This window comes from Sceloporus occidentalis, unplaced genomic scaffold (genome assembly GCF_023333645.1).
Source record: "Sceloporus occidentalis isolate IW3139 unplaced genomic scaffold, rSceOcc1.0.p SCAF_41, whole genome shotgun sequence".
Taxonomy (NCBI): domain Eukaryota; kingdom Metazoa; phylum Chordata; class Lepidosauria; order Squamata; family Phrynosomatidae; genus Sceloporus; species Sceloporus occidentalis.
This window is the reverse complement of record NW_028317021.1, coordinates 5,722,752-5,749,310: the sequence shown is the minus strand read 5'-3', so window position 1 is coordinate 5,749,310 and position 26,559 is coordinate 5,722,752. Positions and strand designations below refer to the sequence as shown.

The following is a 26,559-nucleotide window of genomic DNA, read 5'->3' as shown; positions in this document are numbered from 1 at the left end:
GAAAACCTTCTGATAAGGGTTGCCTTTGGGTTGCCACTTGCCATAAGTTGGAAACAACCTGAAGGAACACAACATGCTCCAAGAGGTCTCTGGCTGAGAACTTGAAATGCCTCTCCTTAAACTGCAAGTCCCAGGATTCCATATAATGTTGCCATGACAGTTAAAGTGGAATATAGCACTATAACAATGTAGTGTGATAGAGTCTTGCAATGCCAATGCACACAGGCATTAAAGAACTGTCAAGCCTAGTTCTTACCAGGGAAGGGGAGACAGTAGAACTATTCTCTATTTATAAAAAATAAAGAGGAACCTCCCAGAGAACAGACTCCCTGCTTTTTTCCACAGACCCCAGAAAATACAGCAAGTGTCCTTTTCATTTCTTCCCTAAGTACAACCCCTTTCCACTCTGTGGGTTGTGACAACTATGTATTTCACAACAACTCTCAAAGTGGCTTCCAATGTAATACTTAAACAATCACTCATGAAATATAAAACAAACTACTACAAAAATAATCAGCCAGAAGATTAAAAAAAGAGCTTAGGAACATTTACAAACTGAAAAGCTAAAGATGGCAGAGAGAAGAAAGTATTTCAAGTGACCAAAGCCCAGCCCAGCTAAAGACTGTTGCCCACTGGAGATATAATGGCACACACACACACAGATATATATGTACATATACACAATATGTCCCCTCCTCTTTCTGTTCCAGGAGACTCTAACAATCTCAATCAATTTGATATAAACAGGGAAGTTTTCAACATAGGGACTCATATCTTGCATTGACTGGGCCAAACACAGGCAGAACATTTCTTTTTCACCTCTAGTGTAATCTAAGCAGTTTCAATATACCAGGTGTAGAGGACACAGCATACAGATGGGTTCAGGGCTCTTATTTACCAACAATGTATAGCACATGAGAATGCGTACATACATAAATGTGTATGTACACATACAGTCCATATATTCTTGGCTGCAACCCCAGGCAATGTAAAATCAGCAATGCAATTCCCAGAAGAAAAGCTCTCCACCGTTTTCAAAGATAGCTGTTTCTCCAAATTGCTTACCTCTTCCATTTTTTCCAGAGTTGGACTGTCATTAGCAGGCAGCATTTCTTTAGCCTCAGCGGACTCTGTTTTGGATGTCCTGCTCAGCTGATCAACAAGAGTCATGCTAGTATCTGATGTGCCTCTTGCATTCTGAATGAGAGAAGCCGTACCAAGAATCGGCTCATCATCATCAGAATCTGGCAATGGCGTTGGGCTAATGTCTTCTAAGCCAGTGCTAGAAGGACGCGAGGAAGGTGTTTGTGCTCTGTAGCTGGGCTGGGAGTTGGAACCGAAGTTGGGAATTGGAGAAAGCTGGGAAGAGGATGATGAGATGGGACTACCTTCCATTCGAATTTCATTGTCAGAGTCATGCTCACTGAGAAAATAGAGCTTTGTTCTCTGCTCTTTTAGGAGCATCTCAATCCGTGAGTCTAAACTGTTATGCTGAACTTCAGATTCTGTGGTCGGGGTTCCTGGGGTCTCACTCCTTTCTGGTGTCTGTGAGAACGATGCCACTGTTGTTGGTTCATTAAGACTTTTGGACTCTGGCAAAGGTGGGGGTTCCTCAGGTTTTTCCTTTACAGGCACAAAATCAACACTGGTGGCTGAGCTACTTTCAACTACTGTCTCTGTTGGTGGTGGAGGTGGCCGTCGGTACTCTACCTCCCTAGAGGTTTGAGGAAACTGTGGTTCTTCAGGCTGGGGATATGTCGTTGGGGCTTGGTATGGGGAGAAGGCGGATTTGAACGTTGAAGAACCTGAGTGGCTCAAAGGAGAAGTGTGGGGAAATTGCACAGTCTCTTGCTGATGGGACTTGAATGCACTGAACTGTTCTGACCCTCGAAAAGCACCCGCTGAGTTATGAACATAGTGATGGCCTGGGCGTCGATTATACGCATCTGTAAATTTTGTTTCATGTCTCCTGGGTTTATATCCAGAGTCCTGTCCAAAATGGTACGCTGGCGTGGTCTGGCGACTAGAGTATGCAGAATCTTGGGAAAACGGAGTCCCCAGGCGTGGGGTGAGAGGGGTTCCTTGGGACTGAGGCGTAAATTGGGTGAAAGAGTTGGGTGTATCTTGCCGACAACTGGAAAAGGCAGTATCATGTGAAAATGGGGTGCTACTGTTGGGGGTAGCTGATGATCCCACAGAAGAAAGGCTACTGTCTTTTAGACGTTTCAGAGTATCAGCCAACTGCAAAGAAGAAACACAGAAAAATATTCATACATTTCTGTATATGCTTCAGAATAACTACAACATAATAGGCATCTATTATGGATGTTAAATCTAAGCTGGTGTTATTTTCTAGAAAATAGAAAACATAACAGGATTCTAGGAAAAACAGAGAGGTAGTCATAGGAATTCATCCTGGCCTCCATAGAAAGTCTAAAACTGACAATTTTGCTCAGTTAAGATTTGCTAAATGGTAGAATTAGACTATGCTAGCTTTTCCCAACGTAGGCTACATCTGCACTGCAGAATTAATACAGTTTGACACTGCTTTAACGGCCATGGCTCAATGCTACGGAAATTCTGGGATTTGTAGAGTGAGATGTTTAGCCTTGTCTGTCAGAGAGCTGTGGTGTCACAACAAACTACAAATCCTAGAATTCTATTCAATGGAGTCATGATGGTGTCAAACGGCAATGTGGCAGGAGCCCTAATATCCTCCAGGATAATAACTGTATTATTTTTTCAGTGTAGATGCACCCTAGGCTAGACTGTGTAGTTGGTGCATTATGTTTTTGCTTTTATTATTATGTTAATGCAGTACACTGCTGAGGAAATTTTGAAGGCTCAACAGGCAAAGCATCCTAATATGCTCCAGGCGTGTTGGATGGCAACTCTCAGAATCCCATCGCTATGGGTGCATCTATCCTGTAAAAATATTGCAGTTTGACACAACTTTAAGTGCTCTAGCATTATCCTTTATGAAATCCAGGGGTTTGTAGTTTTACAAGGTCTTTAGCTTTCTCTGCCAAAGAGTGCTATAGTGCCTCACAAAACTACAAACCCTAGGAATTTGTAGGATGAAGCCATGGCAGTTAAAGTGGGGTCAAACTGTATTATTTTTTCCAGTGTAAATGCACCCTAGGCTAGACTGTGCAGTTAGTGCATTATATTTTTTCTGCTTTTATTATTATTTTAATGCAGTAAACTGCTGGGGGAATTTTGAAGGCTCAACAGGCAAAATTTAAACAATTACGTAAATATAATAAATAAGAGGCAGCACAGCTTCTTACCGTTTTGCTAATTTTGTGAACAGCCTCTGTGACTACCATATTATTGATACACTTAGTCCTACACTACTCTGGCGCTACATGAAACAAGGCTAGTATCTTGCTTCAGCTCCTCTTCCTCTAATCCCTCCATCGTAGTATCTATGTTGCATGCTAATCCCCTACCGCTCACCATTGCATATACAGGGGAGGAGGAGGAAGAATTAACAAGCACTGTTGAAGAAAAACAATCAGGTATCAGTCTCTTAAACTAATTCTAGAAAATTCGTAAGTCAACATTTCAGGTACGTGCACCACACAAACCATCCCACTGCACTATTTTATTGAGCCATACACCTGCAGATGGCTTGAGCAAGGGCCCAGCAAGCGCCTAACCTTAGGCGAATGGGCAATCGCCAAGTGTAATTTCAGACACCAACTGACATGCACGCAAAACGCACACTCGCCCAGCTCTTGCAAACAGACCTGAGTAGTGGACCTCAATACCAGCCTTGGTGAGGTCAGCAGGATTATGCATAGGACAAGAAGTTCCTGAAACCACCTTTTCATCTAATCTACCCATCTTTTAAATAATTCTAATGCCGAATGTGTGTGCGCGTGTGCACATGTGTGTTCGTGTGGGGGAGTTAAAGGTACTGCTTGTAAAAAAGATTGTGTCTGAATAGCAGAACGAAACAAAAGCACCGTCTTTGAACACAGACACCAGGGCAGTTGGAATGTATCCAGCTATAGATTTTTGAAGAACCACAGGCCCAGCCAGCCAATCTCTCTCAATTCAAATTTAGTCTCAACTCCTTTTCAGCAGCTTTTCCAAACAGACCAAGTCTGAAGTTCAGAAATACAATGAAATAAAAGCCTTTAAAACAAATTAGGCCTGTTTTGCATCTGATGGCCGATGCAGATTTGACCAGAGAGTACCTGCTTTAAAAAACAAACCAACATCTACCTCCATCTTTCATGAGAAGATTGTGAGGGTCAGAGGGCAGACCAAACCCATGGTCAAGAAAATGAAACCCCAATTAATCAGAATCCATCATGTAGTGGTTGGGATTCAGTATTTCCCACCATTAATCACCCTTGAAGAAATTAATGCCCAGATTTATACAATTAACTTCAATGTTGCTTTTGCTTTGCATGGGATGGAAAGCTAGAATGCCCTGCAATTCTCTTTCTGAGGAAATGTTTTTACAAATTTTTAAAATAAACCCAACCAAAATGAGGTTGCTAATTCAGATAGGATTTGCATTTGAAGGGGAGGCAAGTGCCATGAATGCCACTGAGTAATGACAGTATTATAATAAAGTTGAGAAGCACAGAGCATTTAAATTTCAGTTACTCAATATAACTGAAACCATATCAACGCAGGGCCAGTGTCCGGGGGCGGCATCACAGGGTACCTGCCAAGGCCAATAATCCCACCGAATCGTGATAACTGATCTTCAGAGCCTCAGATACCTGTTCTTCATCCTGTCTATGGTTGCTGCATGTTCACTTGCTGCATTCCAATTGTGAATGCAACTGTTCATTTATTGCACTTTTATCCCACCATTCCACCCAAAGAGCTCTCAAGGTGGCTTACAAAACTTCACTACGAACAATTTAAAACTGTAGAAAGATCAAAATCACACAACAAAATGATTTCAATTAAGATAATGGTAATTAATTTATGCATTACTATTTCTATATGTCTTCACAGCAACAACTCTATCAGGTGGGCCAGGCTGGAGTATTCAAAAGGCCCAAAGTTACCCAATGAGTTTTATGGGCCTCGGGGGACTTAAAGTTAGATCTTCTAAATCCTAATCCAACACTCTAACCCTATACTGATTTTATTGTCATTCAATATGATTATAAAATAATTAAAATTTCAAGCCCAAGCAGCAGCAGCATTCACACTACAGCCACCTACACTTGCCTTGAACCTGGGGGAAAAAGGGTTTTCATGCCACTGGCCCAAAGGCAGGTCCATTCAGGGCACCTTGGTCAAAGGTCCCTCTAAAGTTGGAGCAACGTCCGTGCCAATTCTTTTGTCGCATTTATCCCATTTTGTTGGATGACAAATAAGCTTTATACTAACAGGCCCCCTTCTCTTCTGAAGTGGGGTTGGACTTTGTTGGCTCCTGTTTTCACCAAGGCATAGTTGGTCATTTTGTCCAAACCAGTAAGGTATGCTTGAGAAATCCCTCCAATATGAAAATTAAACCATGATTGGTCATCTTGCTTGGAGACATTACTTAAGCCACAGACAGACATAGCACAGCCTCCAGATGTTTGACTATAGATCACAGCTGTCCTACCGAGCCAAACCAGTGGTGAGGAATGTTGGGAGCTGCAGTCCGACAACAGAGGGTTACATAATTCCCACCCTAGATTAAACCATAGTTTACATACTCAAATTAAGCCTAAATTCACCATTCGATTGCAGAAATTCTAGCCCCTGCCTCAAACCTCAGCCCCTCTAGTTCTTGGTGCATAGAGGGGGTGCAGTAGGGACATTTCTCTTGGATTCTACCTTTCTCCCCGCAGAAAACCCAGCTATGGAGATTGCCCTTAAGCAGAATGTGGAAAAGTCCCATCTAGTCCAGTATCCTGCTCACACGGAGGTCAACTAGATGCTTTTAACAGAAAGGCCACACACAGGACATAAGTGAAACTGCAGCCTCCCATTCATGTTCTCCAACATCTGAAATATAGGGGCAGAGGGCCTCTGGTACTGGAGCAAATATATATCCGTTATGACTAGCAGCTACTGAAGGCCCCAGCTTCCATCGGTTTTTCCAATCCCTTTTTAAAGCTGCCGAAGCTGGCAGCCATTGCCACTTCTTGGGACAGGGAACTCCACAGTTTAACTATTTGTTGTGTGGATGAGCATGGCAGAAATGTTACATATACAAATGTAACAGAACAGCAGATCAAATATCAAGATTTCACCAGTCAGAAGCAGTTCACCTAGTTCAGGACACTTTTAACTCTACGTAGGCAGCGTACATGAGCATAAGCCCCCATTTTAACTTCACAATACTTCTGTGTGGTAAGTCAGGCTATTTCACTGGACCAAGGTCACCAGAAAGTCCCATGACTTGACAGGGCCTCAAAGATCATAGAATCACAGAATAATAGAGTTGGAAGAGACCGCAAGGGCCATCCAGTCCAACCCTATTCTGCCATGCAGGAAATCTCAATCAAAGCATCCCCATTGATAGATGGCCATCCAGCCTCTGTTTAAAAATCTCTAAGGAAGGAGACTCCACTACATTCCGAGGGAGTGTGTTCCACTGTCCAACAGCCCTTACTGTCAGGAAGTTCCTCCTAAAGTTGAGGTGTAATCTCTTTTTCTGGAGCTTGCATCCATTGCTCCGGGTCCTGTTCTCTGGAGCAGCAGAAAACAAGCTTGCTCCCTCCTCAATATGACATCCCTTCAAATATTTAAACAGAGCTATCATATCACCTCTTAACCTTCTCTTCTCCAGGCTAAACATCCCCAGCTCCCTAAGTCGTTCCTCATAGGATATGGTTTCCAGACCCTTCACCATTTTGGTCACCCTCCTTTGGACACGCTCCAGTTTCTGGATCGGGACCGGGGGGGGGGTGTTGAGAATGGGGATTAATTTCCTATTGTATCTGTTACTGTTATTTTTATTGTTGTTGTGAGATGCTATGTATTTTGTTTTTGCTATTTATTGCTAGTGTGATTTGCCATGTTATTTGATTGCCATTGTTATTTGCTATGTATTTTCTTTACTGTTGTAAGCCGCCCTGATTCTTTGTGATTGGGCAGGATATAAATAAATTGTTATTATATTATTATTATTGTTATTCTCAACATCCTTTGAGATGGGTCCCCACAACCCTTGAATAAAGTTCAAATTGCTATGGATGACTTACAGTTGCACTCCTCCTATGTATGTCCACTCAGATGTAAGTCCCACTAAAGTTAATTAGATTTTCCTAGGTACATGTGCCTAGCAGAATGGCCAATATGAGAGATGCATACAGTTCTTCATGGTCATTTGAGCAGCCTCCCCGCCTGAGCCTTTCCTCCTCCTGCAGCTGCTGCCAAAAACCCAGTAATTCTATTGGGAAAGGAAGGAGGGTGTGTGCTCCCTCCATGCCTTCTCTGAATAGGCTCCCAACAGGCCATCTAACAGCTGGTTGGGAAGAGCTGTCAGAAGTATGAGCCTGCAGGGAAAGAGCATGTATGCTCCACACATGCCCTGTTCCCCAATAGAATCACTAGGCTTTCTATAGCACCTTCACGAATAGCTGCAACTTTGGTCACAGCAGGGAAAGAGTTCTAGCCTAAACAGGTTCTCTGGGTGGGCAATATGTTCCCCTGCCCCAAGAAAGTGCCCACTGCTGGTGTATAGGACAGCAGACTTGGCTATTCCATCATCTGCCCTTCCTGCCAAAAACAATTAACTAATTTAAATAAATATACATATTAGCAAGACTCAGAATAACTGCATTTTTGAGATACTGAAGGAAGCATAAGCATATAAAGTATAATCAAAGCTGATAATAAAAAAAACCACAATTTCTTATTAGAAAGATAAACTTTAACCATTTATTTTTTATGTATTTAAACATTTATATCCTACCTTTTATTCAAAGATCTCAGGGTGGCTGACCATAAAATCAACGTAGGCCCCATACAGACAGGCCAAAATAAAGCTGCTTTGGGTCACTTTGGAGGTATGCTGTTTCAATGATGCATGCGTATTAAGAGTCCAGAAGCTGCGCTCTAGTCCTTAGGACTAGAACGTAGCTTTGGCACAGCTTCCAGACTCTTAGTACGCATGCATCATTGAAACAGCATACCTCCAAAGTGATCTGAAGCAGTTTTATTTTGGCCTGTCTGTATGGGGCTTTAAATAAACAATCACAAAGGTTTAAAAGGTTAACAATTTATTAAATAGTTTTTGATTTAAAAACAGACACTTTAAAACTGCTTAAAACCATCTTGAATTATATAACTATAAAACATGTGCAGCCTGGGAAAAAATTGGTGTGGCCCAAAGGCTTTCACAGAAAGCCAGGTTTTAACCTGGAGCCGAACTGATACTAATGTTGGCGCCAGAGGAAGGGAATTCCACAAGCAGGGTGCCACCACAGAAAAGTCTCTCTTCCATGTCCTCCCACAATGTATTTCCCCTTCTGATGGCACTCAACCCCTAAACTCCTCACGATCTCTCCCAGAGGCCTCACATAGATGTTAAACAGCATGGGAGACAGGACTGAACCTTGTGGCACCCCACAGCATAATGGCCACTCTTTGGAACTGACTGCCTCCCACTCCCATCCACCATAGCCAGCCAGAGGTGGTCCAGTAAGATACCATGATCAATGGTATCCAAAGCCACTGAGAGATCCAGGAGAATCAACAGAATAGTACTCCCCCATCTTTACCCCAGAGTAGCTCACCAGTCAGAACAAGCAAGAGTGTCGTGGTACTGTACCCTGGCACTGAAACAACACCGAAATGGGTCTAGATAATCTGTTTCCTCCAAGAACGTCTGAAGCTGCTAAGCCACCAATATTATATTAATACACTAAACAAAAAAGTCTCAAACACAAAACAACCATGTGTGGCCTTAGTTCACAGCACTGCAGTTTATTAAACTAATATTTATTAGCTACACAGATGAAAACCAGAAGTTTTAAGAATGAGAAGCAGGACAAATTAGACCTGTAAATCTCTATGCACAGGATGACCAACAGGACCACAAATGTCTCACCGCAACATTAAAAGTCAGAATCCAATTGAGCAAGGTCCCATGGATCCAATAAGAGTTCCAGATGTACCTGTGGCTTCGTTGCGATTTGCCATCGTTCTAATGCATTACTCCAAAAGGGAGGCTGAAACTCACAGCTGTCTGGATAAGAATGTCAAGAATGTGTTTCTTGAGAGAGACAGGCAACTGCAGACAAACCACTGTTTGTTGTAAATTAAGAGCATCTTAAAACATTCCCTGCTAAAGACAGTGTATGACACGAAGACAACACCAAGCCAAAGAGATACCTGAAGAGTTTCGTTCACAGGGGAAGATGCCTCTGGCTCAGTCTCCACAGGTAGGGTCTGAGGAGTGTAGAGTCCATTCACAAGGAGTTCGTAAAAATGCATGCGCTTTTCACCTGGCCAAACAACAACAACATTATTATTATTATTATTATTATTATTATTATTATTAAAGATGATGCACCCCAACCCATAAGTAGTATGCAACTGTAAAAGCTACCACATTCTGACTAGAATCCTAATTTCTGCAAGTCTCTTTGCAAACTGAGGCTGAACGGCTGCCACTTCTGTCTGTTAAAATATTCAGCATCAGCCTGAAAGACCAAGTGGGAGCAAGAACATCTTTGTAGCAACCATGCTGCACTGACTATCCTTTAAAAAATCCTGTCCTTGTTCTAAGGATCACAAAACAGCATACAAGATTCTCTCCTTCACTTTTGTCCTGTCACCTATTTGTGAATTAGATTAGGCTAAGAGAAATAGTGACTTGCTCAATGTGACACACAGAGCTTCCTGACAAAGCAGGGGTTTGACTTTAGGTCTCTCCAGTCCAACACTCTAACCATTGTATCACTTTGGCTCCCAAATTGTATCAGGCAGGGGATCTAATCCCAAACTTCCCTCTTTGAAAAGAGCAAAGAGTGATAAATCAGGGAAGGGAAAAAGTTAGGGAAAGGCTGGGCTACCTTTTGTTTCACTGAAGCTTTGGGGCATCTTTTCTTAATCAACAAGGTGTTTCTTCAACACCAGACTGCTTCTTCACCCACATTTATCACTCTCTCTCATACACTTCTGATAAGTTATCAGGTGACCAACAATGCTTAACCAGTTTTAGAGATTTTTTTTTTTTACAAAGCCACCAATGTCTAACTACATTCATCACTACTTTGGTTTATACACAGTACATCATCAAACAGGACAGGCCCAGTTTTCTAAATACTATTTGGGCTCCATGAAACCCATCTTGCTAGATGTGGCAGTCCCCAAACTGTGCCCTTTAAGAGATTTTGGACTTTAGCTCCCACAAGACTCACCCATATTGGCCAATAGTCTGAGATTCTGGGAGCTGAAATCCAAAATCCCTTATAAAGCACAGTTTGGGGACCACTGTGCTAGAGTCTGATATTTAAATCACTTGGACTCCCCCCCTCCACCATAAAAATACATTGCATATATGTCTACTGAAAACAGAGATTTACTACAGTTGACTCAAAAATTGAAGTTTATTGCCACACTTTGTATTGTGTTTTGTATCTTTTTGGATTTTGCTGGTCACTGACCGAATAAAAACATATCTATCTCTAGGAATCTCCGGATCCTCCAGTGCGACTTTTGGTTAAAGTTGACCATCGAGTTGCACTGGAGGACCTGGATATTCCTAGAGAGAATGTACTGTATTAAATCTGTTGATTCAAAAAAAGGATTCACCTGTTTCCCACAAACTAAAGCTACAACTCTATATACAGCTACTTCAGAACAAGCTCCACTGAAATTGGTTAGATCTACTTCCTCACAGATGTAAATCAGATCAGGATGCACAGCTAAACATCCAACTCTGTGTAGTGCCCCCAAATCATGGCCAGAATATGAGGCTCCCAGATCGTTGGACTGGATGGCCCTTGGGGTCTCTTCCAACTCTATGATTCTATAACCCAATTCAGATGTACACTGAAAAAAACTGAATGGGTGCCAGAGCCATGCTCAAACTTAAGGCAATTCACAACTATTCAGCCAGATGCAACTACACAGAAGCAACTCAGCAGGGGTGGACATGGCAACAGTTAAGCAAACCTTAAAGTCAATCAAACAAGAGTTTTGTTTTAAAAGGAATGAAAATATAATTGTCAATATGCCTCTGGGCAAATCTATGAAGACAAGCTGGAAAACGTGCAGAAAAGCATAAGCCTCATCCACAACTTTATTACTATCTCATATCAGTCATAAAAAGGACAAAAGCACAACATAGCAGGAAATTAAGGTAAAAAGCAGCTCCAAGGTACAAAATTCTTGCTTATATCCTTAACTGGCAGCTCAAAACAGCTTCTAAATCAATACCAAATAGCCTTCACTAGGTGAGCTCTGACAGGATTTCACCAACTTGTTCCTTGTAGCAGATGCTAACATAGAAAACTTTGCAACCTTCACCACAGATTCTTTAGAGGAGTCTGAAGGAGCTATATATGCTACTTTATCTGCCTGAGGACTTTTTCAAAACCAAATCTATAAATCGGGAACAAATAACCTTGTAACACAGGCTATGTCCCAGCTCCTCTGCCAGATTGCTTCTCAGCTTTTTGGCGAAGATCAAGTGAAAATGAAAACCAACATGATCTGGTGGCTAGAGCAACTCCCCTAAAGAGGTAAAGTTACAGTGTTGGGGCAATTTAGTTTAGCAAAAAGGCAAGAGGAGAAGGGGTAGTAATGTGTAAAATAAGGCACAGCGTGGAGAAAGCAAGCAAGGAAGATCTCACCCACATTTCTTATAATGCTAGAATATGGGGTCATCAATTGAAGCTGAACGATAGCCTTAAGACAGATAAAAAGGGAGTAATTCTTCACTCAGTACATAGCAAAACTATGGAATGTGCTACCACAAAATGTAGTGATGGCCAAGGTGGATGGCTTTGAAAGGAAACTACACATGTTCATGGAGGCTATATTGGCCACTACTCAGGATGGCTCTGTGCTGCCTACAAGTTCAGAAGCAGCGTACCTCTAAATACAACTTGCTGGGAAGATCAGAGACAGACAGAGGAGGTCTCTTGCCCTCATGTCCTGCTTCCAGGCACTCGGCTGGCCTCTCTAGGGCACATGCTAGGCTGGAAAGGCCTTTGGTCTCATACAGCAGGGCTCTTCTTATGTTCTTAGTTCTTAGACCATTCAAGACATCACAAAAAATGAGCAGCAACTGCCAAAACATATAGGTGCTGTCAGGCATTAGTGCAAGAGCCAGCCTTGCATAGTGGTTTCAATGTTAAGACTATGACTCTGGAGATCAGGGTTCAATTCCAAACATTAAAAAAGCCCCACTGGGTGACTTTGAATGAATCACACTCCCTCAGCCTCATAGGATGCCAAGAAAACCCTATGACAGGTTCTACTTAGGGGCACCCCAAGTCAAAAATGACTTGGAGGCACACAGCAACAAGTCATACTGCAGTCCCTAGCAGTCTGAGGTGGATGTGAATTACTGCTAATAATCAACAACAATAACTTAGCATTGGTATAGCACTTCAGTATACAGGGCACATTACACAAATTTCCTTTGTCATCTTACAATAACACCGTAAGATATGCCAATCTTAGAGACAGAAGCTTTGCCTGAGTCCACCTATTGGGTTCATAGACGTTTAGAGAGTTCCTGGTTCACAGATGGGTCTCTGTCTGTATGCTACACTGTTGTTGTCTGCCTTCAAGTTGTTTCTGACTTATGGTGACCCTAAGGCAAACCTATCACGTGGTTTTCTCAGCAAATTTCTTCAGAGGAGATTTGCTTTTGCCTCCCTCTGAGGCTGAGAGAGTGTGACTTGCCCAAGGCCACCCAGTGGGTTTCTACAGCCGAGGCAGGATTCGAACCCTGGTCTCCAGAGTTGTAGTCCAACATCAAACCACTACACCAGCTTTATAATGGGACCTGGGGACAGAGATCATGTCCCGCAAGCTTGCAGTTTTTTGGGCCCATCCAAATACTACTACAACAGCCATTTAAATGTCATGTGTTCCCTTTAACATTATTCTGCTGCAGTTTTTGAACCTAATTATAGGGCTTAGCTAAAAATAATAATAAAAAATGTACAGTACAGGTATATTGGCTACTACGGGGCAATTTTTTGGTTTTAAAAATCAGATGGTTGCTAATCTAGCCATGTTTTTAAATATATATATTTAGTACCCTGTGTACAAATTAGATGTAAACTAATTTGCAAACTGGTGAGTCATAAATCCTGGACTTGTCAGAAACCAAGAAAGAAATTATCCTAACTATTTCAAAGGCTGGCATTAGAAGCTCACGGAAAGCTTGCTTATTATCAGCATCAGCAATCAGAATGGACCTTAAGTAGCAGCCACCTGAATCGCAAAGGAGCTATTTCAGGGAATTATGAACATTTGACCCAAAATGACAGTGAAGACAAAATAGCTTAAGCCTGTGAAAGTTTGCAGACTTATGAGTACAATCTCAGTGGAATTTACTCCAAACCAATATCTAGAGGATTGGTCTGCATCTAAAGTATTCCACATTAACAGACACATGAATCAGGGAGCAAGTTCCTCACACTGCAGAACTGAAATCACCAACTGTGGTATAGTTCACTGAATATATCAATGAGGACCACAGTTTGTGTCCTGACCCTGTGGCTGCTCAGAATAAATGTGGAGAAAACACTGAAGACTACATCCACCTCACTGGCCTGCCCTGACATATTTTCCCCTAAAATATGTTTTCTTGAAATAAGATTATAAGCATCCTTTTCTAGCATGTGTACATGAATACCATGTCATAGTCAACTTTACCTGAAGGTCCAAACAGTTGCACTAGGAGAGCAAACACCAAGTTTCAACAACGGAGTAACATGTGTTTGGGAATTCAAAACGCATGCAATTTCAAAACTCGTAGCATTTCTAGGACTTTTTACAATGAAGCCAAGGACAAAAATGGTCTCTCAGTAAGGGCTGTTCGACAGTGGAATGCACTCCCTCGGAGGGTGATAGAGTCTCCTTCCTTGGAGGTCTTTAAACAGAGGCTGGATGGCCATCTGTCAGGGATGCTTTGATTTGGATTTCCTGCATGGCAGGGGGTTGGACTGGATGGCCCTAGTGGTCTCTTCCAACTCTACGATTCTATGATTCTATGATTTGAGACAAAGTATTTACATGTTAAAGTATAGTGAGACCCTGTTCCAGGATCCCCCATGGATAACAAAATCCCTGGATGCTCAAGTCCCATTAAATATAATGGCAAAGCAAAATGGTGACCCTTCTTTAAAATGGAAAATCAAAGTTTGCTATTTCTTTGAATATTTTCAAGCTGTGGATGCTTGACTCTGTGGATAAAAAAATCCGTGGATAAGGAGGGCCGACCTGAACTATGTTAATAGTGCTTCAGTCAAAAGAAAAACATACTCAGAAGAAAACAATTAAACATCCAGTAGTAAAGTACTTTGTAAAGTTTTAGGAACCATAAAAATTGTATTATTATAGTTTATTTCTATAGTGCTGTAAATGTACACAGCGCTTTACATACAAATAATCAAATCAATAAAAATATTATATATATATATATATATATATATAATATTAATGCCTACAATGTGAACTGCATTGTTTACGCCTTGCAGGCTCAGCACCAGATACTTTCAAGAACCAAACGGTATCTGTCTCCTTAAGAGAGAAAGGAAGAAAAAAATGATTTTTGGAAGACTCCAGTCCATATATAGATTTCAGCAGAGAACTGACTAAATATAAGCAAGGAGACTCCTGTCATCCAAGTGACAGATAGTATAGTGAAGCTATTTTTCAGGTATGTTTCAAAAATGTCTTAGCCTCATTTAAAAAAGAAAAGAAAAGTGATCAGCTAAGGGCAAAAGGGCCTTTTGGCAAAGGGGGCGAAGGGAGACCGTTTGGCAAAGCCAAGTGTCAGCATGAATGAGTGAGTGAAATGGAGAGGATGGCAGCATTTTGTAAATTACAGGGCTGTCTCCTAGCAACAGACAACACACTCGGCTCCACGTGACAACCACAGGCCCAGAGAAAAAGCAAGGAGACCAAGGGGGGAAACAGAGTGACAGCCATTTCATATTTCCCCCTTTGACTCATTAATTGCTCTCTCCATCCGCTGCCTAAGCTGCAGATGCATCGCAATCCAGGACCCTTGGAAGGCTGAAGTGACAGGACCAGGGCAGAGAGGCCAGAGATCCAGGAGGAGGCTTCCCACCTTTAGTATCCAACTCCACGTGGATAATGTTGCCCATGACCGAAGTGTTGTGCAAGTGCTGAACTGCTTCCCGGGCTCCTTTGACCGTGGCAAAGACGACTTTGGCAATCCCCAGGTGCTTCTTGTTCTTGGGGTTGTAGAGGATCTCCACTTCTTCCACTTCGCCATACTTTTTGCACATGTCTGCCAGGAAGTTTTCGCGGATGTTGTCATTCAGCTTGGCAAAAGTGACCTGCTTGGGAGGCACTGGCCCCACATAAAATTCATCGATCTGGAGGTTTATTTTTGCACACAAGACAGCGGGATACGAAAGGAGAAGGAAAAACAAAAATTAAGAATGGTCAGTAACCACACTGCTTGGTTAAAAGCACCTACTGAACTTCAGAGGCCTTTTCCTTCCTTAATATCACAGTAGTTTATGGAGAAATGCTGAAGGCCTCTCTCAGTAAGAAGTTATGGACCAAATTATTTTTGTCCAAAGCAGTTCCAGAGCCTCAAAGAAGCCCCTCAAGTTATCAAGCAAGTACACTTTTGACAAGCAACAGGATCAATTGCATTTCCCCATCTTTGCAACATTAGTAGATACCCAACATTATCTGCAAAGACGTTGTTAGCATGAAAACATACATGGGGTTAACACATTACCATGGCTGTGCATGTACCTTAAATTTGGGGACAGAGAGTTCCAGCTCTTTCGTTTTGGTCCATATTCGTCCTATCCTGGGATCTCTGACACAATCCACTGGGGCAAGACCTGAATTCTGAAGAGGAGGAGGAGCAAACAATTGACTCAAGTTCATCCCTTCCCTCTCCCCCCACCAATACAAAAAACAAAATCCAGAAAAGCAGCACCATAAGACTTCTGGTTTGTTGGCCGAACTTAAAAAATGAAGGACAAACTCTCCAGGGGAGAGGGGAAAAGTGCATGGACACACACACACACACACACACACACACACACGTGTCAAAGAGCAATTCCACAGGGAATCCCAGTAAGACAAGACTGCTGGTTGGAGCAACTTTCAAAGACATTGGAACACTTTGCAGCAGCTTTCCTTTGGGGGTCCCCCCTTTCCAGCCCTGGCAAGGCCGACAGGGGAGGAAGAACATGGAGAGGGCTGGGGGGGGGGTTGACAGGGGGGGAGGAGAGGGAGGAGGATGCTTGCTTCCTTTGTGATCCTGATGCCACTTACAGGAATGCTAAAATGTTGCCCATCGTAGCGATAGAGTTTGTGCTGTCCCTTTTTCAGCGCCGGGTCAATAATCAACTTGTAACTTTTCCAATGGTGGTTCTTCTTCTCGCCAGAGGTGCTGGCTTGGGAGCTGCTGCTGCTGCTGCTGCTCTCCATGCCGTTGATCCAACCTAGGAAGGAAGGAAGGAAGGAAGGAAGGAAGGAAGGAGCCAGTCAGTCCCCAAAGTTACCCTCGGAAACACCCCAGCGATGCCCCCCGGCCCCCTCCCCTTCCGACAGGGCTGCGGGGGGGCAGGAGGAGGAGAAGGAGGCTGCCTTCACCCAGACAGCAGAGCCCCCCCGGGTCCAAAGAGAGAGAGGGAGGAAAGGGGGCGACAGAAAAGGAGAAGAGCGCGCGAGGGGGGGGCGAGAGCGAGAGGGAGGAAAGGAGCGAAGCGCAATCTCACTGGAGCTCTGCTTTTTGCCATGGTCCTCGGCGTGCTTGGCTTTCTCTCCTCCTCCTCCTCCTGCTGCTGCTGCTGCTGCTGCTGCCTTGATCTCTTTGAAAGACATGGTGCTAGTCGGCGTCGGCTGGGCTGCCTTCCCCCGTGGGCCTGCGGGCTACATTACAGGGGCGCCCCAAGCCTCCTGCCTCCTTTCCTTTTCCTGGCGAGCCAACACATACTGCCTGCCTGGCTGGCTGTCTCTCTGCCTGCCTCTGGAGCTGACTCTGTGTGTGTGTGTGTGTGTGAGAGAGAGAGAGAGAGAGCGAGAGCGAGTGCGCGCGCTGCCCTCCGCTGGCTGGCTTCTCAGGCATCCCACAATCCCCCGCTACGGAGCCGCTGGGCTCAGGGCTAGCCGCCCTCCGCCGGAGGCACATTCACGGCACCTGCGCCGCCCCGTCAAGAAGCCGCCCCCCCTCCCGAAGCAAGGCCCGCCCGCCCCGCGCCCCGGGGACTCTGCCCCTGCCTTTCCCTCAGCCCCACACTCGGCCTAGCAAGAGGGACAGCCCCGGGAGCCGGAGGGGAGGAGAGGGAGGGAGGGAGGGAGGGAGGGAGGGAGGGGGCTCGCTTGGGGCTTGCTTGATTCTTCTGATTATTATTATTATTATTGTTATTGGGTTCTTGTTCCAAGGGAAAGAAAGGCGCCCAACCTTGGAGGTGCCAAGGAAGGTTCGGGGCCCTTTGTCCCTTTGGCGAGGAGGAGGCGCCGCCACCGCCGCCGCCGTCGGGCTCCTTAAAGGGCCGGAGGAGCCAATCCGGGGGGAGCTTCCATTTTGTTTCGGCGGAGGCCTGGGCCAGGCTTTCCTGGAGTCCCCCTCCCCCCTCCTCCAGAGAGAGAGAGAGTGTGTGTGTGTGTGTGTGTGTGGCGTGCGCGCGCTGCCTTTGCCTCCTCCCCCTCCGTCCTCGGCCTGGCTCTGGGCGCGTCATGGGTCGGCGGCGAGGGGATTGGCTGGCGCCGGGCTCCGGGCGTGGGCGGCCAATCAGCGCGCGCCCTCCGCCGGGCTTGAGTTATTAGAGGCGGCTCCGCCAAGCCCCCTTCCGCAGACAGCTAAGGAGAGGCCAACAGATCAGGCCGCCATTTTTCTGCAATGGAATTAAATGGCCAACTGGGTTTTCCTTTGTTCCAAAGGGGGAGGCTGGCTTTGCTTTGCTTGGAAGGCAGCAGCCACCGCCGCCAGCAGCCAGCCATTATTGCTGGAGCGCTCTCTCAGCCTCTTGGTGTTCCTAAGGGCTCTGGCAACAGGAAGAAGGAAGACGTTGCTTAAAAAGCGCTGGATTTTTCCCTTTTGCCTTGGAGCCCAGCTGGGTCTTTGTATATCACTAGGTCAATGGCCCGCCCTCCTTCCATGTCTCTGTCCCCGCTTTGAGTGACCCAAACAAGTCAATACACGAAGGCCTTTGCGGTGCCTTGGGGGTTTTTTTGCCTGGGGGGTTTTTCTCGGCCTGAGCCCCACATTTGGAGAGCCACCCCAAACGAGTCTCCTGTATTAAACACTAAATGCCCGGCCATCTTTTAAGTTTAAATCCTTTCCTGCTTCACAAGGTAACGTTTGAAATATAGGAGCCGTGAATTCTTGCAAACAAACTCCATTAGGAGCAGTGCTCTCTCTCTTCCTCTGTCCTTATTTTGGGGTTTTCCTTTTACATTGTAAGTACCCAATCCATTCTGTCCTTTTGAAGTCTAGTTTTCATGTTAATGTTGCTGGAGTTCTCCTGATTTTGTTTTTCAAACTTCATCTGCATGTCATATCTATATATATATATATCTAGATATACTTTTGTCTTGTTTAGCTAAAGCAGTTGCTTCTGAGATACTCTTATTTAAAATCAACTCAAAACTATTTAGCTAGAGATGCTTAAAATGATGTTGGATGAAGCAGGGGTCTTCACACGAAAGTTTGGAGAGCTAATGTTGGGGTCGTCTTTGAACCAATTGGGGCGCATTGCAGACCCTCCAGACTGACTCTTGTCACGCTTCTGTACCGCTTTAAGTCTGGGGGGGGGGCTTTTTAAAAGAGGAGGCTGGGTATTGTGAGTCAAGCGAGGTGGCTGTCTTCTAACCTGTTTTTTTTGTTGTTCTGTGTGTGTGTGTGTCAAAGCCATAGATGTTACTGAAGGAGATGCACTGCTCTACAAAGACAAGTGATGATCTAGAACAAAATGTATACTTAGGCACAGGCTTTTTTAAAAACCAACCAACCAGCCCCTATCCCCCCTTTCCCCCCAACTTCACCTTCCGAACTGCCTTCAAGCGTGGCGTGCGGGTAAGTAAACCCTTTTGCCCTTGCAGTCGAACCGAGAGCAGGCCTCCTGTGCAACAAATGCTTTTTTCTCCAGGGCGGATATCCGAGAGGCTGGAGCAGAGAAGGGGGCAGCAAAGGTTCTTGTGGAAAAGGACATATATTCAGACTCTACTCTCTCTACCTTTCTCTGCCCACCCCCCTCCAAAAGGCTGCTTCCTTTTCTTTCACTCGCCTGCTTAACCAAAGTGCTGGGCTTGGCTGCCTCCTGGGTGCTTTGAAGATGGTCTCCCTGCAAATCCACAATGGCTGGAGGGCTGTCTCTCTCTGTCTCTCTTTCTCTACAAACCCACAATGGCTGGAGTGCTCTGTGTCCTTCCTTCTCTCTCTCTGCAAATCCACAATGGCTAGAGTGCTATCTGTCTGTCTGTCTTTCTCTCTCTGCAAATCACAATGGCTGCAGTGCTGTGTGTCTATATCTGTCTTGCTGCAAATCCACAATGGCTGCAGTGCTGTGTGTCTATCTCTCTCTCTCTCTTCTCTCTCTGCAAATCCACAATGGCTGGAGTGTTGTGTGTCTGTCTCTCTCTCTTCTCTCTCTGCAAATCCACAATGGCTGGAGCGCTGTGTGTGTCTGCCTATCAATCTGCCTATAGCTATCTGCTGCTATGCTCAAGTCTGGAGGCACAGGGGGACTATTTTAAAACTAACATGGAAGGACAGGATTGAGCCGAACCACTGGGGCACTTTTTGCCTTGTCCCATTTGGCAACCAGCAGCAGTTGGAAGACACAAGATGGACTCTCGTTTTGCTGCCAAGGGTTTTTCCTTTCCGACAAGGAGCATTGGCAAAACAAGCCCAACACAATCCAAGATGGAGGCTGCCTTTCCCCATCAGAACGAGCGCTCTCTCTGTCTCTGCCTTTCCTGGTGACACGCCTGCCAAGTGCATAGCAGCCAGGGCTCGGCTGTTGTTGCAGGGCGTTACAGCGCAAATAATTTCCATCTGGCCCTTGGAGAGAGAGAAAGAGGCTCGATTTGGAGAAGGGGAAAACAGCCTCTTGAGCCCAGTTTACTCTGCAAGAGGCTTTGAAAAACAAAGGAGGGGGAGGACAACAACAACCCACAGTGTGGGCTTCCTAATGGCGGCTGTCTTTCTCTGCTGGGTGGCTGTGGTTGTGTGTGTGTGTGTCTTTTTGGGGGGGACTTGGGTGTTTTTTTGTGAAGGCAGCAAAGGCTATCTCTTGTTTCTCTCCCCTTGTTTTCTGGAGGGTGTCTTTTGGGGGGAAAGCAAGCAAACTGTGTGTGTGGAGGTGGGGAGCAGGGCGGGCCAAGATGGTGGCCATTTCATGCAAGCTCGTTCTTTCTTTCTTCTTCTTGCAGGCGGGAGAAGAAGGCAAGAGTGTAAGAGGAGAAGAGAGCCTGGCAAGGCTCCAGCTTCTGCCTGCTGGTTGGCTTTGTTGGGGGGGAGGGAGGGCAGGGAAAGGCCCGGGGAAGGCAAGCAGCCTGGCTCTTAAAGGCACAGGAGCTGCTGTGGAAGGCAAGGCAAGACAAAGGCGCAGGCTGCTTCCTTTGTGTCTAGGAAGGTTTCTTTTTTTGGCTGGGGGGAGGCATACAAGAGATGGCTCTGGGGTTGGCACCAGTGGAGGTTCAAGCCACCAAGGAGAAAGGCAGCAGTGGTTCACTTGTACTGCCATGGCTCCATGTTCTGGAATTCTGGGAAGTGCAGTTTGTTGTGCCCCAACAAACTGCACTTCCCAGAATTCCAGAACATGGAGCCATGGCAGTACAAGTGAACCACTTCTACCCAGGTTCTTCAGTGCAAGGATGTTTAAAAGATCTGCTTAGACTTTATATGGCTGGAGGAGGTGGCCTGGGGTGACTTTTTATTTCCAAACAGGTTGGCCAGCCTTGCTCATCCCTCTTCCTCCTCCCCGTGACCCCTGCAAAGGTGGATGGCGAGAAGGAGGAGCAGCGCAAGGAGTACGTGGCCTGCTGTCAGAGGAGGCGAGAGGAGCTGCGACTCCGCACTCTGGCTTTCTTTGTCTAAAAGGATTTCATGCCTCCACACTGCAGCTCCCTCTTTCCTCCCTCCTTCCCCGTAATGTGTGGGTGTAGCTTGTTTCAGACAGCCATAGCTCTGGAGGCATTTGGAGGCTCTGATCTGACAATCTTGGCCATGGATCCCGAGGCCACGAAGGAGCAGGGTTTTGTCTTTTTTTTCCCCAATTGCTTTGAGAGAAAACAGGGGTCTTACCTGCCCAAGCAAGCAGGTTAAGCCTCTGGCTGTGACTTGATCTCAGGGACGCTTGACCGAAGACTTTAAACTTGTCTCTCCTTGGGGGACACCTACAGGGATTTAATGCTAGAAATTAGTTCCCCCAGGCTTTTACTTTTCAAAAACATCCCTTTGTCTTGAATGTCTTTGACTTAAAAAAGGCATGGATGGCTTCCTCTTGTGCACAGAAGCAACACACTTTCCAGGTGAAAGCCTTGCTTGTGACACCCCTCTTCCCCACTGTAGTGAGAACCAATATCCCGTCATAGCTGGTGGCTAAACCCTTTGGCTCAAGTATGTCTCCTGCGGCTGGCTTATATAAAATATTCAGGAGGAGGCCGTGGGTGTTGTCTCCTAAGTCTTTGTGGGGAGTGAAGACATTCCATTCTGTTCCACCGTCATGAACCAAAGATCTGCTCAAGAGGTAAAACCTGTTTTTGAAAGCAGCCACTCGAAAGGAGCAAGCTGCTGGTTAAACATTGCACAATGTCATACTTCTGGTCTTTGTGGGAGGAAGGAGCGTAAAGGGATTGCTTAAGTCAAGAGGATTGCCAGTTGGGAGCGTAGTAGGTTACAATCCTTCCTCAGGAGTCAATCCTGTTAAATTATGCAGGAGTTTCTTTCAAGTAAACCTGTTTAGCATTACATTTCATGCTTATTACTTTGTCTTTTTAGATGACAGTGTGGGAGAATGCCTTTTTTTTTTTTTTTGGTAATGTCTAAACAAAATAGCTCAATGAATTGTTTTGTTAATTGGTTCCAGAGAACTTAAAATGGAGGCTAGGTGAATGTGAGTACCTTCTCCTGAAGATGTTTAAGCTTGGAGGGGAATTGGCTCCATCCAGGACACTGAATCACTACATACATGCCTAGCATTACTTTGAAGGGCTGTCACAAGGAAGATGGCTGGAGATTGTTGTTTTTCTTTTGCTCTAGAAGATATGACTCCAACGAATGGTTTCAAATTACAAGAGAGGAGGTGCTGACTAAACACTAGGAAGAGCTTCTTGCTGGGTAAGAGCTGTTCAGCCTAGGAATAGCTTACCGCAGACGGTGGTGGGATCTAGATCATTGGAAGCTTTGAAACAGAATTTAGATGGCTACCTGGAAGGGCTGTTTTACCACGGGATTCCTGCATGGCAAAGAGTTGCATTAGATGGCCTTCAGGGTGCCTTCAAATTCATGGTTTTTGGCTACTTTTTCCTTCCAGTAAGTGATCCAGTGAAGAAAGTATTTATGTACTCTTGTCTATGGTGATGTGGCAACAGTTTGCCATTTGGTTGATTAGTACATCTATCCTTGAGATTCCTGTGGCTGTAATGGTATGCTACAAATCCATTAATTGGAGTACTTAAGTTCCATCCAAATTACTACAGAGTAAGCATGAGTGGCTGCTAGAAAGTACAGGCTTGTTCCTGTTAACCTGACAATCCAGTTTATGTGTACATCCTGCCTTCTTACTCTTTCCTCCCTCCCTCATTCTGTCAGTATAATGTAGGTCACTATATGTCTTCTGCTTGGGACTAGGAGTTTCCTGTAGTTGTATCACTTGTGATGGATGCTGAGAGTGCTTTTGAATTTTCAGTGCACTTTATGTACATGCTTACAGCTGGTCCTATACAGTAGGCTAGTATTACCACCATATTGCAGATGTGGAGACAATACTGAGCTGGCATGTTGTAGACAACTACTCACTGCAAGGACAAGATGAGGTCTGAATTGGTGATTTGCCAGTTTGCAGTCAGCTGGAGAACCTGTGGCCCTCCAGACATTGATGAACCACTGTTGCCATCATCATTTGCCATTTGTCAGTCTGGCAGGAACCAACAGGAATTGCAGACCAATAACATGGAGGCGGGGCACACAGGTTCTCCACTCCTGCCATTGAGTGTTTGGCCTTCTTCTGTTGGTATGTATGGAATGAGAATTTATTATTGATTTAGCTGAAATCTGTGTTGTGCTAGCTCTAGGTGAGAAAAATAGACAACTTGCTTTCTCTCTCAAAGATGCTAGTAGAACTGGTTTAACATAGAATGTTTATACTGTATTGCTCTCTCCACTTAATATCCATGTATATTTAGCCCAGTAGCTTATTTTCTATTTGTTGTTGCTGTTGTGTGCCTTGGAGTCATTTCTGACTTACGATGAACCTATCACAGGGTTTTCTTGGCAAGATTTGTTTGGAGGAGGTCTGCCACTGTCTTCCTCTGAGGCTGCGAGGACTCTAACCATGGTCTCCCAGTGTCCTAGTCCAACACTCAAACCACAACACCACAGTGGAATCTTTTCATATAATTGACTGTTCATGTCTGTAACAGTTAGTTTACACAATCATATACAAGTTTATTTCACTTTGTTTACTTTTTAAGTTTGTTGTCTTTAGAAAGGAATGGCAAATTATACTCATGTTTCTTTCTCACCCATACTGTTAAGGAATTATTGTTGATGTTAACCTTGTGTATATACGGTATGTAGATACATTGAAGTTAAAATAGATTTAGCAACTAGCCTTGAGGTCATTGGCTTCTTTCTCATTCATAGCATCATTAGGCAAAAGTGTTGCCTTTCTGTGAGAAGAAAATAGTTTTTCTGTTAATAGTTTTATTAACGGAAACCAAAACTTCAGTCTTGTTTCAGAAAGTACAGATACTTCCAACTGTATATAAAAATGCTGGCTGTTGTCAGACTTGTCTGGCCCTTTCTGTTACTTTGTAGGACAGGAAATTTTGAATTGAAAGATAGTATAAAAGTGTGTTCAGCATTTCCACTTGACTGCTGTGGATGGTTGTAGCTAAGAAAGAGCATGCCTTCCTACGTAAATTTCCTGGTGGAAGGCACATACACACGTCTCAGTACAGTGAGATGTGGAGGATCTCTCTTTTCACTCTTCCTGTAATTGTTAATCTGAGGAATTTTTTTAAAGTATTGTTCTATTAACTCTTCAGATTTTCTTGAAGTATGAAATGTTATGAGCCAAATTCTTTGGACTGAAATATGTATTGAATTTGTGAAGGAAACACATTAAATGTCTTATTGTTTCTGCATTTCATCATCCACCTCTTTACTAACTGTTCAGTTAGAGGCCTGTTGGCATTTCTTCTGTATGTGAAGGATACACCTTGGTTTATGTAAACTATTTTATTGACCACTGCTACATAAAACCCTCTGGTTTTGTTGTCTTGCCCTCCCTTCCCAAAACATAAGAGATTTAAGGCCCCAATAAATTCATGTAGGATTTTAGCTTCGGTCACTCAGGGTTCAGCTTGCTAAGTGTAGTGTTGCTTTAGGGTAAAGCCTTTCAAACCAATTGGCTAAAATGCTGTAATGAATCAGTTGCTGAAAGCAGTCTGCAAATTAGCTTCTATGAGGGAAAGGAAAGCTAGCTATTCTGTTGGGATTACAGTCTCATTGGGGAGATGGCAGTGGACTGGGAAAAGGCCTTGGTGGCAGGAAATGTGAAAGAAGAGGTAGCTCTGAAGCAAAGTGTCTGAAGAGAAGAGTGCTGAGCAGGCAGTGGATTGAGAAAGAGGAGGCTTTCAGAAAAGGGCAGGAAGAGAGGAAGCTAGGAGTGGAGCTTGGGAGCAACTTCTATCTAACCTTTGTAGGAGGAAGAGGCTGCATATATAGGGTGAAAAAAGGTTGCTAGGAAGCCTGCATAAAAAACAGGGTGACTAAAGGAGGGTTTAGACAGTAACTTGACCTTTTTTGGAGTTTTTTTAAACAGAGGCTGGATGGCTATCTGTTGGGGGGGGGTGTGTGCTATGATACTGTCTTCCTGCATAGCGGGGGGTTGGACTGGATTGCCCTTGTGGACTCTTCCAACTCTATGATTATATGGAGGGACCAGAAGAGAGAGACAGATAAAAACATTGGAGAAAGTGGAGAGAGAAGTTATTGTTAACTGCCCTCAACTCAGTGACCCTGTGGCTGAGCTATCTCCATGACCCTCTGTCCTCCACTGGTTTGCTCAGGTCCTGCAGGCTCATGCCTGTGGCCTTTTTGATTGAATCCAACCATCTGACATGATGTTTCCCTCTCTTTCTACTGCCCTCCACCTTTCCTAAAATTATGGTCATCTTCTAATGATGTGGCCAAAGTACAACAAGCTTAGTTTAGTTATCCTGGTTTCCAGAGAGAGCTCAGACTTAATTCAGAATCCATTTGTTTGTCGTCTTGGGTGTCCATGGTATTTTCAGCACTCTTCTCCAGCACATCTCAAATGAATTGATTTTCTTTCTATTGGCGTTCTTCACTGTCCAGCATTCACATCCATACATGGTGATGGGGCTTGAACAGTACTCACTTTTAGTGTTCAGAGTTGTATCTTGACACTTTAGGATCCTGTCCAGTTCCTTCATAGCTGCCCTTCCTATTCCTACTTCTAATTTCTTGACTGCATTCTGTTTTGACCAAGATTTTCTCCATATTCTGCTTCTCCATGTTTTGATGGCAGCCTCTTGTCCCGAGTACAAGTTACACATCAGGAAAATTAGTGGCACTTCCATTTCTCTGAGAGCATTTCATAGCTTTTTGTGGACTATGCAGCCAAAAGGTTTTGCTGTAGTCACTAAAGCACATGTAGGTTTTCTTTTGGAATTCTTTGGTGCTTTCCATTACCCAAAGTATGTTACCTATGGGGTCTGTACTGCCTCTTCCTTTCCTGAATCTAGCTTGCATGTGTGGGATTTCTCGTTCCATATATAGTAGGAGTCTCTGCTTCAGAATTTTGAGCATCACTTTGCTTGTGTGAGAAGTTAGTGCAATGGCCCTGTAGTTTCTACAGTCTTTAGTGTCTCTTTTTTAGTGTGTGTGCATAGGAATATATATTGATTACTTCAAGTCTGTGAGCACTACTGTGTCTCGATATTTGTTGGCATATTTTAATTAGAACTGGACTTGATTCTGTCTTTGTGGATTGCAGTAGTTCTGTTGGTATGTCATCAGTTCCTGGTGCTTTAATCTTCCCAATTGCTTTGAATGTGGCTTTCACTTTGCTTTCCACAATTTAGGGGAAGAGAACTTGCTGTCTTACTCTCTGTCCAGTGAAAACAATGTGCAGGCCACACCAAAAAACTCCTGTATCATTTACTACAGAGTCAATGAACTTTCCTGCTGCTAGATGTGGCTTAGAT

The 26,559-nt window shown here is 44.4% G+C and overlaps 1 protein-coding gene across 1 annotated transcript in view; it reads right to left on the bottom strand.

Annotated features, from left to right (window-relative positions):
• Window positions 1-19,782, bottom strand: part of LOC149290045 (histone-lysine N-methyltransferase SETD1B-like) — a 49,118-nt gene extending 29,336 nt beyond the window's left edge. The window contains exons 1-7 of the mRNA XM_089489691.1: window positions 19,144-19,782; window positions 16,875-17,137; window positions 16,429-16,598; window positions 15,898-15,996; window positions 15,236-15,506; window positions 9,307-9,419; window positions 1,066-2,241 (exon numbers count right to left, since the gene is read on the bottom strand). Of these exons, the coding sequence (XP_089345817.1) occupies window positions 1,066-2,241; window positions 9,307-9,419; window positions 15,236-15,506; window positions 15,898-15,996; window positions 16,429-16,598; window positions 16,875-16,980 (1,935 nt within the window). The 5' untranslated portion in view covers window positions 16,981-17,137; window positions 19,144-19,782. The remainder of the gene's footprint in view (window positions 1-1,065; window positions 2,242-9,306; window positions 9,420-15,235; window positions 15,507-15,897; window positions 15,997-16,428; window positions 16,599-16,874; window positions 17,138-19,143) is intronic.
• Window positions 19,783-26,559: the final 6,777 nt, after the last annotated feature.